This window comes from Leptinotarsa decemlineata, unplaced genomic scaffold (assembly GCF_025532065.1).
Source record: "Leptinotarsa decemlineata unplaced genomic scaffold, Ldec_3_MD MMD2_tig00026307_RagTag_RagTag, whole genome shotgun sequence".
Classification (NCBI taxonomy): Eukaryota; Metazoa; Arthropoda; class Insecta; order Coleoptera; family Chrysomelidae; genus Leptinotarsa; species Leptinotarsa decemlineata.
The window spans coordinates 9,943,234-9,955,902 of record NW_027412681.1 but is presented as its reverse complement, the minus strand read 5'-3'; the positions used below and the strand labels follow the sequence as shown (position 1 = coordinate 9,955,902).

Here is a 12,669-nt window from a genome sequence, read left to right as displayed (position 1 = left end):
TTGCATGCCTTCCACAATGTGTCTCTAAAGCTTTGGATAGGAAACTGTAGGTTGTCGTCATTTATACAGACATGTAAAAAACGTTTGATCAAATAGATTTTTTCTTTCTTCTCAAGCATCTATCAGAATTTGGTTTTTCATCAAATTTAGTGAAACTCATGTTCTTGATTTTCATTAATGATTTAACTGAAATTATAAACAATCCAAAACTGTTCTACGCCGATGACCTTAAAATATTGAAAGTGATAGAAAATTATGGAGACTGCCTAGACTTACAGAATGAATTAGATCTGATATATGATTGGTGTTCCAATAATCGTTTGAATCTGAACATGACTAAATGTCATGTATTGTCTTTTCCAGAAAGAAAAGTCAAATATAAATTACTTACAAAATTGATAACAGTACCATAAGTCGAATTAAAGAAATGAAAGGCATTGGCAATAATTTTGATCGGAAATCGCCTTTTGTTTCACAAAAAGACCAAGCTGTTTCAACCGCTAGTCGAATGTTGTGCTTCATAATGAGGAACACCAGATAATTCAGAGATGTAAAGGTGATAATCACGCTATTCTATGCTTATGTGAGTTTCAAACTAGAATATGGGGCGATGATCTGGTATATGGTATATGAATACGAGAGTATTCCACATCATGGTCAGGAACGTTCTGAACCATCACGGAACATCCCATATCATTGTGGAACGTTTCAGAACAATCGGAATTCAAACCTGCACATTGTTCTGCAATATTGTAGACCATTCAAAACTTATCTCACTACAAATTCTTCAGATCGAGTACCACAGCTAGCTTGGAATAAATTCAGCGAAGAAGAGGATGTTCACTATTGATTTTGGTTTTGAAATAGGTGAGTAGTCATCTACCTGGAGCAACACAAAACAATAATATAACTCCATCTTATTGGTTTATCAGGTCAACCACTTGAATTCATTTCCTCACGCGATAGTTTCAATTTTACGATAACTCCTATAATATTAATTCGAATTGTACAGTGTAGCGGTAGATTGTGAATAGGGTAGCCAGGATACCTGACGTGTTTATTTAACAAGGATTGATATCGTATCCGCCATAATAACACTTCTTCTTCTTAATTTTGGTCCCAGCTTCTAGATTTGGCGCAATTATGACCAGTGCTCCTTTTATTATAGAGATAACTATAATAAAAACTTTGTCGGGGAGCACAGCGATCTTACTCGAAGCAATGCTGCCACCCCTTTCTTATCGAAACTTTTTTTTTATAAAATTACTTAATATTTTTTGATGACCCGCCATCTGCTTGGGAGACTTTTTGACTTTTTACATATAATTTAACACATATGATTGATAAATTTCAGTCTCCACGTAGACATCCGGTCCACCCCGGCCTCCAACCGGCGTGAATGAGAGTGCTGTTTCTCTTTAACACTTATAAGACTCTTCACAAATAATGTTCATTTTATTGATGATGACAGACAGTCACAACACAAAACTGAGTTTTGTGTTGTGACTGTGACGTCAAAAATGGCGTCCGCGTACCTTATTTGTGGACCATTATTGTAATAATAAAATCATAGTAAGCTATCTTTGAAAGATAAATATGTGTCATCGCGTACTTTTCTGTAGACCTATGAGAAAAGAACTATATCTCAAAGGGATTAAGAAGCGTTTTCTATCAAAGCTCGTAGAATAAGACCACCAGAGACGTTGGTCGAAACACTTCTAATTCATCAGATAGAATAAAGAGTGTGGCAAAGAGACGATTTGGCTTCCTACTTCTTCATCTCCGTTCAGAAAATTTGGGAAACTTGCTGGAAGAAAATCACAATTAATAGCAAAATAAACTCTTCACAAAGATATGTAGATCATGCGAATAAATAATCCTCCCACTTTCAAATAACTATTAAAATCACCCGAAAGAAAAAATACTCATGAAACAACTACTCAAACAACTACTTTTATATAAGAATTGAATCAATTATACGAAAATAATTTTTCCTATCAGTTTGTACTTCAACCATTCGTTACGGAATTGAAACAGATATCATTCACAGGATTGCTACACAGTATTGTATACGACATCATGACTTTATATCACGAATGAGTTGAATCTATATAAAAGTGGTTGTTTCGCCTGGACTTTTTTTTTCAGTTTGTGTCTTAAAGTAACTCATTTACATGATCTACACATCTTCGTGAAGTTCTCATTCTGAAATAATTTGCTCATTTCCTTTCTTTGGAAGTTTCCTACATTTTATTGTATAAAGATGGGAAAATAGTAAAACGATATTCAATTGAAATTTACCTGAAGCTATCTCACAAGCATGGACCATCAAATGGAAAGTGTAACCTTTCTCAATGAATAAAATATTCGAAAATGAATTTGAAAATGTATTGAATTGAATAAATGTGAAAATAATACCTTAAGTTGTGAATATCCCTGTTAATACGTATGGAAAGAAGTATTCCGCATAGTACCTCAACTACATAGCATATAACAAAGTCGCTTTCCGCTGTCTGTCCCTAGATCTTCAAAACTACGCAACGGATGTAGATAGAGTTATTCAAGAGGAAGGTTTATATGTATGTAATATGCATAATATAGTAGAGAAATACTTGTTCTCGCTCACATTGCAAACGCTAGCTGAACCCTTCGAGATAGATCAGAAAATATACTATAATATTGTAGACCTTAAAACGGTCTACAAAAAAGTTCAAGATGATGTATGTCAAATTCTTAGGGATAACCCACGATAATCACTTTATATCCTCGAGGAATAATGGCTAAATAACGAAGCGATTTTGAGCAATACACTAATAATTAATATTATCCAATTAAGTAACTTGAATGCCGTAGTGGTTGATTACGCTTATTTTTTTCAATGCAGGAACAAACAGTCTACTGAATATGAGGTAAATATGATTTGTGAGAGAGAATTTGCAAAATACAATTGATGAGTAGGTATAAAAATAACTTCCTCAAATCTCCTCAAACAGACGAGGAAAATTTCTTATCGTGCAGACCACACCAATAACGAAATTTTGTAAGAGTGCAAGATCAAATCCTACCAATAGTAAGTAGGAAAAAATTCATCAATTTCCAAAATACAGTCAAAGCATTGAGAAAACCACATGACTTTAAATAATACTGGCCAATTACCAGCCAACAAACTTCAACAAATTGAAACTTTTCATGAAAGAGATGGATCGATAAATTTCTTCATCCACATTTTTTTCAATTTATAATTGAAAAATATTCATAGACGGGTAACCAAGAATGATTAACAATTTTTCCATAGTATTCTAACTCTAATTCATTTATCAGTGCACCAGAGTTGAAGTTTATATTATTCTGCAACCAACCTTACTTTACGATAAATTGAATATACTGAGTGTCATTTTCAGACTGTAATAGTAGAAAAACAAAACCTTTCTTTCCCAAAAATTGATCTCTCACAAAATTATACCCCTTTCATTTTGGTATAAAGTACAAATTTGAACTTTTTGTTATACCAAAAATCTAACTGTTTATTCAAAATCGATTTCTGCAACATCAGAGGACTCAACTCAAATATAAACTCAGTGCACCATCATCTGCAAACAAATATACCTCATATTTTTGCACTCACAGAAACCAAAGTCAGTGCTTCAACAAATCCTGTCAATTTTCTATAACCCGGTTATGACTTCCACACTGGATTCAGATGTAACTTTGGAATATCTCATTTTATCAGAAACGATCTCTCCTGTCAACGAGAGGAAATGCTATAACCCCAAAACTTTGATGTAATGTGGTTCAAAATAATATCACCGAAGATCACTAAATTCATATACTGCGTTTAAGGATCACCAAGCGATAGACAATATGGAGCTCTATTCTCTCCACTTGCAAACACCACTGACTTTCTTCAAATAAATCATTCCAGTACGGAAATTTCCATATTCGGGACTTCAATGTGACAATATCGAATGGCTCAAATTTTCAAATATCAACGAACAAGGTTGCGAAACTGAGACTTTTGCAATAACCTGCGGACTTGCTCAGATTACGAATGAGTCAACAAGGATTTCTAACCTTGAGGGAGAATATGCTAGTCTTCTGGATCTATATCTGATAACTTATCTAGAAATTCACACAGTCACCGTAAGGTTCATATTGGGATCTTCTGACCACAAACTCATTTCAGTGTTGAGTGAATTATCGATAAATGTTGGGGAAAAATCTAAGCCGCGCAAAGTTTGGCATTGTCAATCTGTTGAGTGGGAGAATCATCAAAACCATTTCCGAAATTTCCCCTGGCTAGATATTTGTTTCGGCTCTAAAGATCCATCTATTTGTGCTTCTGTTTTAACGGAAGTCATTCTTTCATCCATGGTTACATATATTGCTTTCTCAGTGAAACATACTTCTAACGGCAAACCTTGGTTCAACAAAAATTGCGAGCAAGCTGTCGCCTCCAAAAATCTCGCCTATCGGCAGTGGCGCAAAAATCCGAGTGCCGAAAACCGAACTAGGTTTGTTAATGTTGGCAACGGCTGCAAACTCAGGATAAATTAAAGCGAAGAACTTCACAATCGGATAATTAGGGATAAACTGCTTGCCAATCCCTCCTGGTCGGTAGTTAAACCTGTTAATCAAAACTTCAAAGAATTCAGAATTTCCCAAGTAACACAAACGGATGGTTCAGTTGCAACAACAGCCATATGAAAATCAAATTTACTGACTGAACAGTTTGCGTCCCACACCAGAGTTGTTATTCTGGGAAAGGCACCATCCACTATTCCCACACCAGAATCCACAATGCTGGAAATTACTTTTCGGCAACGTCTAGTCGAGCGAATTTTGAAACAGCTCAATATCAACAAGGTGTCTGGTCCTTATGAAGTGCCCATCATCGTACTTGAAAAGTGCGCAAATGAACTCGCATCATTATTTTGCAGACTTTTCAACCTGTCTTATAAGAAAGGGGTTTCTCCTTCTTGTTGGAAAATTGCTCGCGTCCAACCAATTCCCAAAAAGGGAAAGAAAAATCTTGCAAATTATCATAGACCAGTCGCTTTGCTATCAGTGATATCAAAAATCATGGAGAAAGCCGTAAACCATCATATCCTTGATTATTTCAAAGGCTTCAACATTTCGAGCGATTATCAGTATGGCTTTCGGAAACAAAGATCAACATGCGACGATCTATCGCATATTTGGAAAAACGCAATCGAGGAACATGGAGAGTCAAAAGCTGTTGCGCTTGATTTTCCAAAGGCCTTTGACCGTGTGTGGCATGAGGGTTTGCTGTGGCCAAACTTCGATGCTATGGCTTGTGGGATCATTTTTGTCTTTGGCTCTTCAGCTTCCTAAACGAACGTTCCCTGCAAGTGGTCGTCGATGTTTATCTCTCGAATACTTTTATCATCAACTCTGGTGTTTCCCAGAGATTCATATTTATTGCTTTGTTGAAAACAGCACACTTGTCTCGTCATTACATTTGGATTCCAGAGCATCGGTTACGGAGGCACCTCTTCACCAGCAGCAGGAGGTTGAATATACCAATGAGGATCTAGAAGTGATTTCGAATTGGAGTGGAAGTAACCAGGTTCAATTCAATGCCACAAAAACACAGGCGTCAGTTTTCTCCAAAAAGGTAAATGTCTTCAAACCGGATATGATAAAGGCAAGTCGCACCATTCTACGTTCTGCTTCTATATGTTGGTTGGCGGTTGTAATGGACACCAATATGACTTGGCATAATCCTGTCGCTGGAACTGCAAAAGCCGCTTCTCAAAAGCTTGGAACACTACTCCGAATCAGAAAACTGTATACACTTCAGCAACTTTTGATGCCTGATTGGAGATACTTACACGGGAGGTGTTCAAGTGACTTGGCACGTTTGATACCACCAACAGTAGTACATATCAGAAATACGCGATGGACTGTCACTGTTCATCGTTTTGGAGTTCAACTCAGTACACCTTGCACTTCACTGTTCAAGTCCTCTTTCATTTGGTTAACTGCGTTCGAGTGGAATGAAATTACTGAGGAAGTTTTTCCAAAAGTATTCAATCTCCAGCGATTCATATCCAAAGTAAATCGCTACTGTCTCACAGGCACCGCTTTTAGAGCGCCTCAAATATTTTTCTGTAGTGCTTGTGTTTTGTCTTAAGAAAAATTGACCTTTATAAACAAACAATAAGTGAAATTTAAACTCATGAATCCATGTTATTACAATGGATACACTTATTATAGAATATATGCCGTTGTTCATAATATTCAAGACATGGAATCGTCATCATTTGGCGCACGAGCCAAATTGAACAACATGGACTTTATATCGTGTCTTGACTGTCCAAAAATCAATTTATGATTTCGATATTGAACCAGCTTTGATCTCATTTGCTGTAACGTTATCAACATCAATATTATCATCAAAATGTATCAAAAATATCTTTTTCTTCAAAAATTATACTTCTTTTCTCAATCGGTTTTCAGACAAAATTATCAATTTTTGAGTTGGCTCTCATTTACAATCGAATAGTAGTTATACTTTTCGTAACATGCAAATACTCAAGATGAAAGTATGCATAACCTTCAATAAAACGTTTATTAAAAATTCGCTATCCACTTAAACAAAATGAGCATATTAATGGTGATAACCCCCAGAACTCCCGTAACCATGTCCTCCATGTCCACTCTTGGCGCTAGCAGCTGCTACAGCAAGTCCAGCAGCGGCAGCATTAGACTGTGCGATTTGCGCAGCTTCAGCTGCCCTCAATGCTGAAGCTTCGGTCTCTTGGAGGTCTGAGAGGGCACTCTGGAGCTGACTCAAGATTTGTCCAATACGTTGTTTGGCTTCTTCAACCATAGATTGCTGTGCTGCAGCTGCGTTTCCAGCTTCAGCTGCTGCTTGCTCGGCATGTGAAGCTCCACTCTGGGCAGCAGCTAAAGCTGCAGTGAGGGTGTTGACCTGGTTTTGAGCATCCTGGGCAGCTTGCTGGGTGGCTGAGGCGACTGCTCCCAGTTGTTGGTATTGGGCAATTTCGGCTTGCACCTGTTGTTGGGCTTCGACGGCTTGTCTCTTGAGGTTTTGAACGATGGCTTGTTTTCCTACCAGGGCAGCCTGAGCCGTCTGGGCGGCCTAATGAAAAATGAAAATGGTAACTTTTTGAAATGAAATGAAAGGGAGAAATGTACATTGTGCCATGATTTGGTAAAAAAATTACTTCATGGAAAATAATTACTGACCTATCGTAAATACGGGGAAATTTCAATACGATAATTTTCGTCCATTAAAGATTCTGATCAAACTCATTGTTGTATCAATATTGAATTAGATGCATGAGCCATTGCTGGTGTGTTGACTTTCGTCGACTTCATTATCAATCAACATCAAATTCAAAATACATTCATTTGTCACATTTGGAAAAAGTGTAGTTTTGCCGAAGTTGTTCCTCAATTCCATTTCAGAAAAAGAAAATAAAGAAAACAAGGAGTACACAATGACAATGAAAAAAATACTCAAGAGAAGAAATGAATATTCATGTTGTCGGAATGGAGTGAAAACTCATAAACTCCAGGAGACCTTCTTTGTTTTCCAACCATGGAGATGCGACTGAAAAAGAAGATAATCCACAGAATGTTATAGAATGTGGAGACCGAATAAGATAATTTTATATATTGGTATGAACGAGAAAAATTGTTCTAGACCATCAAAAGCAACGAAAACGTTTATGACGTGTGAATACGAGTACTTTATGATTAAGTTGCTCTGGCTCATTTCCAAGTGTCAATTCTTGCATGCACTTTCCGATACATTCAAACTTGACATGCGTGAAAATCTGAAGTGATCGCCTTTGTTTTTCTGGGTTGTACTATCTGCAAGGTTGTGTTGTTGTAATAATGCTTGTTTTTGAGTGACTTCCGATTTTGAGTATTCTGAGTTATCTATGTTAATTATGAAAATAAGCGTTATATGATGATCAAACAGAATGTGGTTGAACGTGACGCAAAATTAAAAAAATGGATTGAACTTTTACAGTATGAATTTTTTGTTTGAGATATATTAGTGAAGATGTGATTGTGATGGTGAACTGAAAAGATCATTTGACAAAATTGAAGTGAAGCCCGATCAGGTTACAAGTAAAATCTATCGAGTGGGAATCTCCGATCTGGAACTGAGTAGATGAGTAAATTGAGTAAATGAGATTCCATGATCTTCAGACTCTTGTTCCACGTAACATTTGAATATTTATTGGTATTCTGTAGTTGTTTGTGATCAAAAATTAATAAGTGGCAATGACGTTTTCTAAGTTATGAAATAGCATATGCTAGTGAAGAACAGTACCGAGAAAGATATGTGATTACGCTATCTGACTACGCTATTTGGAAAGCCTGCAGTATTGGTCAAGGAATAAAGTTTTCTACTAATATTACCGGAGTTCTTATATTACTGGAGTTCTAATATTACACCGTTATTTTTAACACCTCGACACGTGTTTCAATCACCAAGTGATCATCCTCAAGAGGAAGTTCATTCGTCCAGTAATATTCAACGTTCAACAGTAATATTTAAAACAACGTTTTGTAGTACTCTTACTACGACTGAGTTACTCACTCCAAAGGCGGTGTTGGCCAGATTGCTCTTAACTCCAAATGCGGCTTGGCTTCCTGCAGTGTGTTGACTCTGGACGGCGTTTTTGGCTTGAAGGGCGGAGCTGTGAGCTAGACTGGAGAGTTCTGCACCATTATTGCCTTTACCGGAATCGGCAATGATGTGTCCGTCAAAATCTCCGCCGTATCCGCCAGATTCGTATCCATGGTCAACTGAGATAGTTTGAGCACCGTGTTCGGGAACTACGACATTCACATGTTTCGAGATGCCGGCTGACGCGATGGCGACTGTAAAAATTTAAATTGTTTGAAAATTTTCTCAGTTTTGAAAAGTATTTGATGATTTTACATATAAATATTTTGATTATGTTGAATAAATGTTATTTGTTGAAGTTTCATCAGTAGTTTTTTATAATACCCATTGGAAATCAACAAACAAATCTTCTGCTGATACTTGAGCATATTTACTCTCTTCAGATATACAGTGAGTTTCAAAAAGTTTGCACCAATGGAAACTTTTTTATTATCCATTTGTCAGAAAGTTCCATTCTTGATAAAAATTGGCGCATTGCGGGAAACTTGGATTTGAGTTGTCAAAATCTAAAATTTTTGAACGGTGAACAGGAGAGAACCAAAAACTAACCTTATTTTCGACATTACTGAAAACGTTTATTCAGACAATTTGTTTGAATTTGAACACTGTATTCATTTTTGAAATCATAGCCACCTACGTGATAAAATAAAAAAAAAACATTTTTCTATGGTTCTAGCCTCATAAAGAGTATTCTAGTACTACTAACAAATTTGTATCACTCAATTGTTTGGTATTAAATATATTAAATAATTCAGTCAATTATTTCTTGTCATTGAATCATGCTGATAGTTATTATAGGCATACATACAGAGTAAAATATCAATTTTACACCAAAAAACTAGTAAAAATTTAAACAATTTTCAACAAACATCGATATACTAGTTCAAATGATAAGTTGGACCGAATTCTGCATCGAAATATTGTTATAGTAATATGAGGGAGGCGTCTAAGGTGAATATGAGATACTAGTACCCTTTATGAGGCTAAAAAAATGTTTTTTTTTGTTTTGTCACGTAGGTAGCTGTGATTCCAAATCTGAATATTGTTTTCAAATTCAAACAACTTTTTTGAATAAACTTTTTTGATAATGTCGAAAATAATGGCATTTCACTCTCGATCAAAATTTCTATTTTTTGTTCTTCCTTTTACACTGTTCGGAATTTCAGAATTTTGACTACTCAGATCCAAGTTTCTTGCAATGCACCAATATTTATCAGGAATGAAATTTTCTGACGAATGGTTGAAAAAAAGGTTCCCATATGGTGCAAACTTTTTGAAATCCACTGTGTACGTGTTTCAGTTTCCTCTGTATATAGCGTCACGTAATAAATTTACATCCCCAATAGCACCGAAATAATTTTATAAATGTACATCTGTGGAATAGATTTCAACTAACACGATATCAAAATATAATTGTATTGTAACGTATTTCGTTGTTTTAGATCATTTTCATTACAGAAAACAGGTTTCAGTGGAATTCAGCTTCGTTCCGATTATAATCTTATCCTGCACTTCTCAGAAAAAAATATAAAACAATTGTGTGAGTTAGACGAAAACAGAAGCACATTCATCATCAATTTCTTAGGTATATCTACTTCTTCTCGATTGTCTTCTCAATAGAGATCAGATATATAATATTTTCTGGAAAATAATACAGATAATTCGTTATTCAAGTGTTTAGATATGATTGAGAAACACTATCGATGCAAACTGAATTGAATTAATTGGAAACCAAACGTACCGTTGGAAAGTTAGTGCAAGTACATTTTTACACTGGCATAAATGAAGACTTGCCTCATCTTATTCAATGTTTGCTAGTTTAACGATTGTAAACCTCACAGCCTGTGCACATTCACATTCAAACTAGAGATGAACATCGTTTTACTTTCCATTTATTATATTCAGCAATGATTTCTCCTGAATGAAATTACCTCATTCTTTTCAAGCGATCCAAATAATGAACAATTTCCAAGTACAATTGCATAGAAGAGGCATGTGTTTTTTTGTAAAATCTCTGAACTTGTAGTGATGTCAATTCGTGTACAATTTCTTGATATGATAGGCATATAAAGGAAAGAGATAAATGGTTGAAATTGAACGCTTATATAATTTAGAAAATATTGATATTTTCAGATCTCTTCTCATTTGCGTCACAAATAAAATTATAGCAAAAATATGTGCCATATTGTCCTGGTTTGCTCACTCGAATACTGATTGTTAATTGAATACACTGAATTTTATCGTTTCAGGTCGAATATAAGTTTCAAGATTCATCTGATGCACAAGTATGTTTCAAAAAATTCGTAAGTTGCTGCGACAGAGGCAGAATTATGCCGATTGAAATGATATGGGAATATATTGAATTTTCAATTATAAATATTGTTGAAGAAAAATTTCACTAAAAATCTTTTTGAAACAGGATGAGAACTGGACATCATATTTACTAGTAGGTTAGGTTAGGTCCAAAGTGAATGGGTCTATTCGACTCTCCACCGCAACCCTCAAGGGTTTATTGTGGCTCACACCTATTCACACTCGACCAAATAAACTCAGCTTTTTAACAAAGCCGTTTAGTTTCTATGGTGAGTGGTCTTTCAGGTCAGGTGTTAAGAGTATAGCTCTGTATGAATAGATACCAATTCCTTCTTTGAATTGAGAAATTTCAATACTGTTAACGTAGGCTATTTCTCATTGTTGATATTTTTGATGAATACAATCAAGAATTTCGTCAAAAGTAAACATTTTTCAAGAAATAGATTTAATTAACCTGATATGATACAGAATATATTTCTATCATTATATTAATCGTCATACCATGGCAGAAATAAAATATTCCAACTTGAAGAACCCAGACACCTTGTATATTAAGATTGGTAATTTTGATAGAGGCTCAATGAAAAAAATCTACTTTTGGTTGAAGAAATGAAAAAAAATTGTCACGAGTTAATTTTGTATGTAGTTCGCCAATTATTTCATCGAAAATACGTTGCTATAATTTACGGATATCTAAAAAAACAACTATGCGATAGATGATACAGACATTGCCAATCATTTGTATCTATTTGAATTTCATACTGATCGAAAGTATCGGACAGAGCAAATTTATGGATTGTAATATTCGTAAGAGAGAATTGCATCTATTACCTCAACTGATTTCTTCAAAATAATGATAACTCTAAAATATTAACTCACCTCCACAAACTGCGAATACGAAAATCCTGAACATGTTTTCTGAAAATGGAAATCAAAATGTCACTGAGAGAAAAACTGAAATTGGTTCTTTGAGTTGAATCTTTTCAAATGAAGTGATGCTAGAAAAGCATCTCTTCACTTGAAATGAGTTTCTGACGATTATCAAATATCAATTAAGTCTTTTCACCGAATGTGAAGACTTACTGGATTCAACAAACCTATTACAGAAAAAAAACAAGAGCTAAATGTAACGATTAACTGACGGTCCTTGATAATGACAAATAATATTGCAAATGTGAAGAATGAAAACACAAAAATGATAATAACTGAAATAACATTTTCTCAGATTGACAAGATTTTGAACAATATTTGCTAAGATTCATTGAAAAATTCACTTCGGTGAATTTTCCTCAGTTACACGATATCACCATGAAGTATATCGAAATTTGTTTTCTTGAAACTCACTGATTCACAAACAACTGCAGAAGACGTCGAAGTACTGGGAAGCTTAGAAGCCACTGATACTATTTTTTACTCATCCCTCCGGTATATATACAAGCTCGAACGGGGTGGGGCCGTTGAATAATGATTGAAAAGGTAACAAATGCATAGATTGTAGTCTCAACAAAAGTTCGTTAAATCGTAAGTTTACAGAGCGTAAAGAGCCCATAACTGTCTAATTTGATAGCACCCAGAGGCGTATCGAACAGAGAACGGCCACTCTCAAGTTGTCCGTGAATATGCGAGCAAATTATTACTTCTGGTGATATTGCGCGAAAATCTAA

General features: G+C 35.3%; 1 protein-coding gene across 1 annotated transcript; it reads right to left on the bottom strand.

Moving 5' to 3' along the window:
- Window positions 1-6,573: 6,573 nt before the first annotated feature.
- LOC111509603 (uncharacterized) lies at window positions 6,574-12,456 on the bottom strand. The gene is made up of 4 exons (XM_023165374.2): window positions 12,350-12,456; window positions 11,885-11,923; window positions 8,603-8,886; window positions 6,574-7,126 (listed from the first exon to the last, which is right to left on the bottom strand). The coding sequence occupies exons 2-4, from the start codon at window positions 11,916-11,918 to the stop codon at window positions 6,632-6,634; spliced, it is 813 nt and encodes a 270-aa protein (XP_023021142.1). The 5' UTR covers window positions 11,919-11,923; window positions 12,350-12,456; the 3' UTR covers window positions 6,574-6,631.
- Window positions 12,457-12,669: the final 213 nt, after the last annotated feature.

Excerpts from the sequence above, each read along its gene's own strand:
- LOC111509603 (XM_023165374.2), bottom strand. The coding sequence starts at position 11,918 with ATGTTCAGGATTTTCGTATTCGCAGTTTGTGGAG. Across the intron at positions 8,887-11,884 it reads CGTATTCGCAGTTTGTGGAG|TCGCCATCGCGTCAGCCGGC; the intron begins GTGAGTTAATAT and ends AAATTTTTACAG. Across the intron at positions 7,127-8,602 it reads TGGCCAACACCGCCTTTGGA|GCCGCCCAGACGGCTCAGGC; the intron begins GTGAGTAACTCA and ends ATTTTTCATTAG.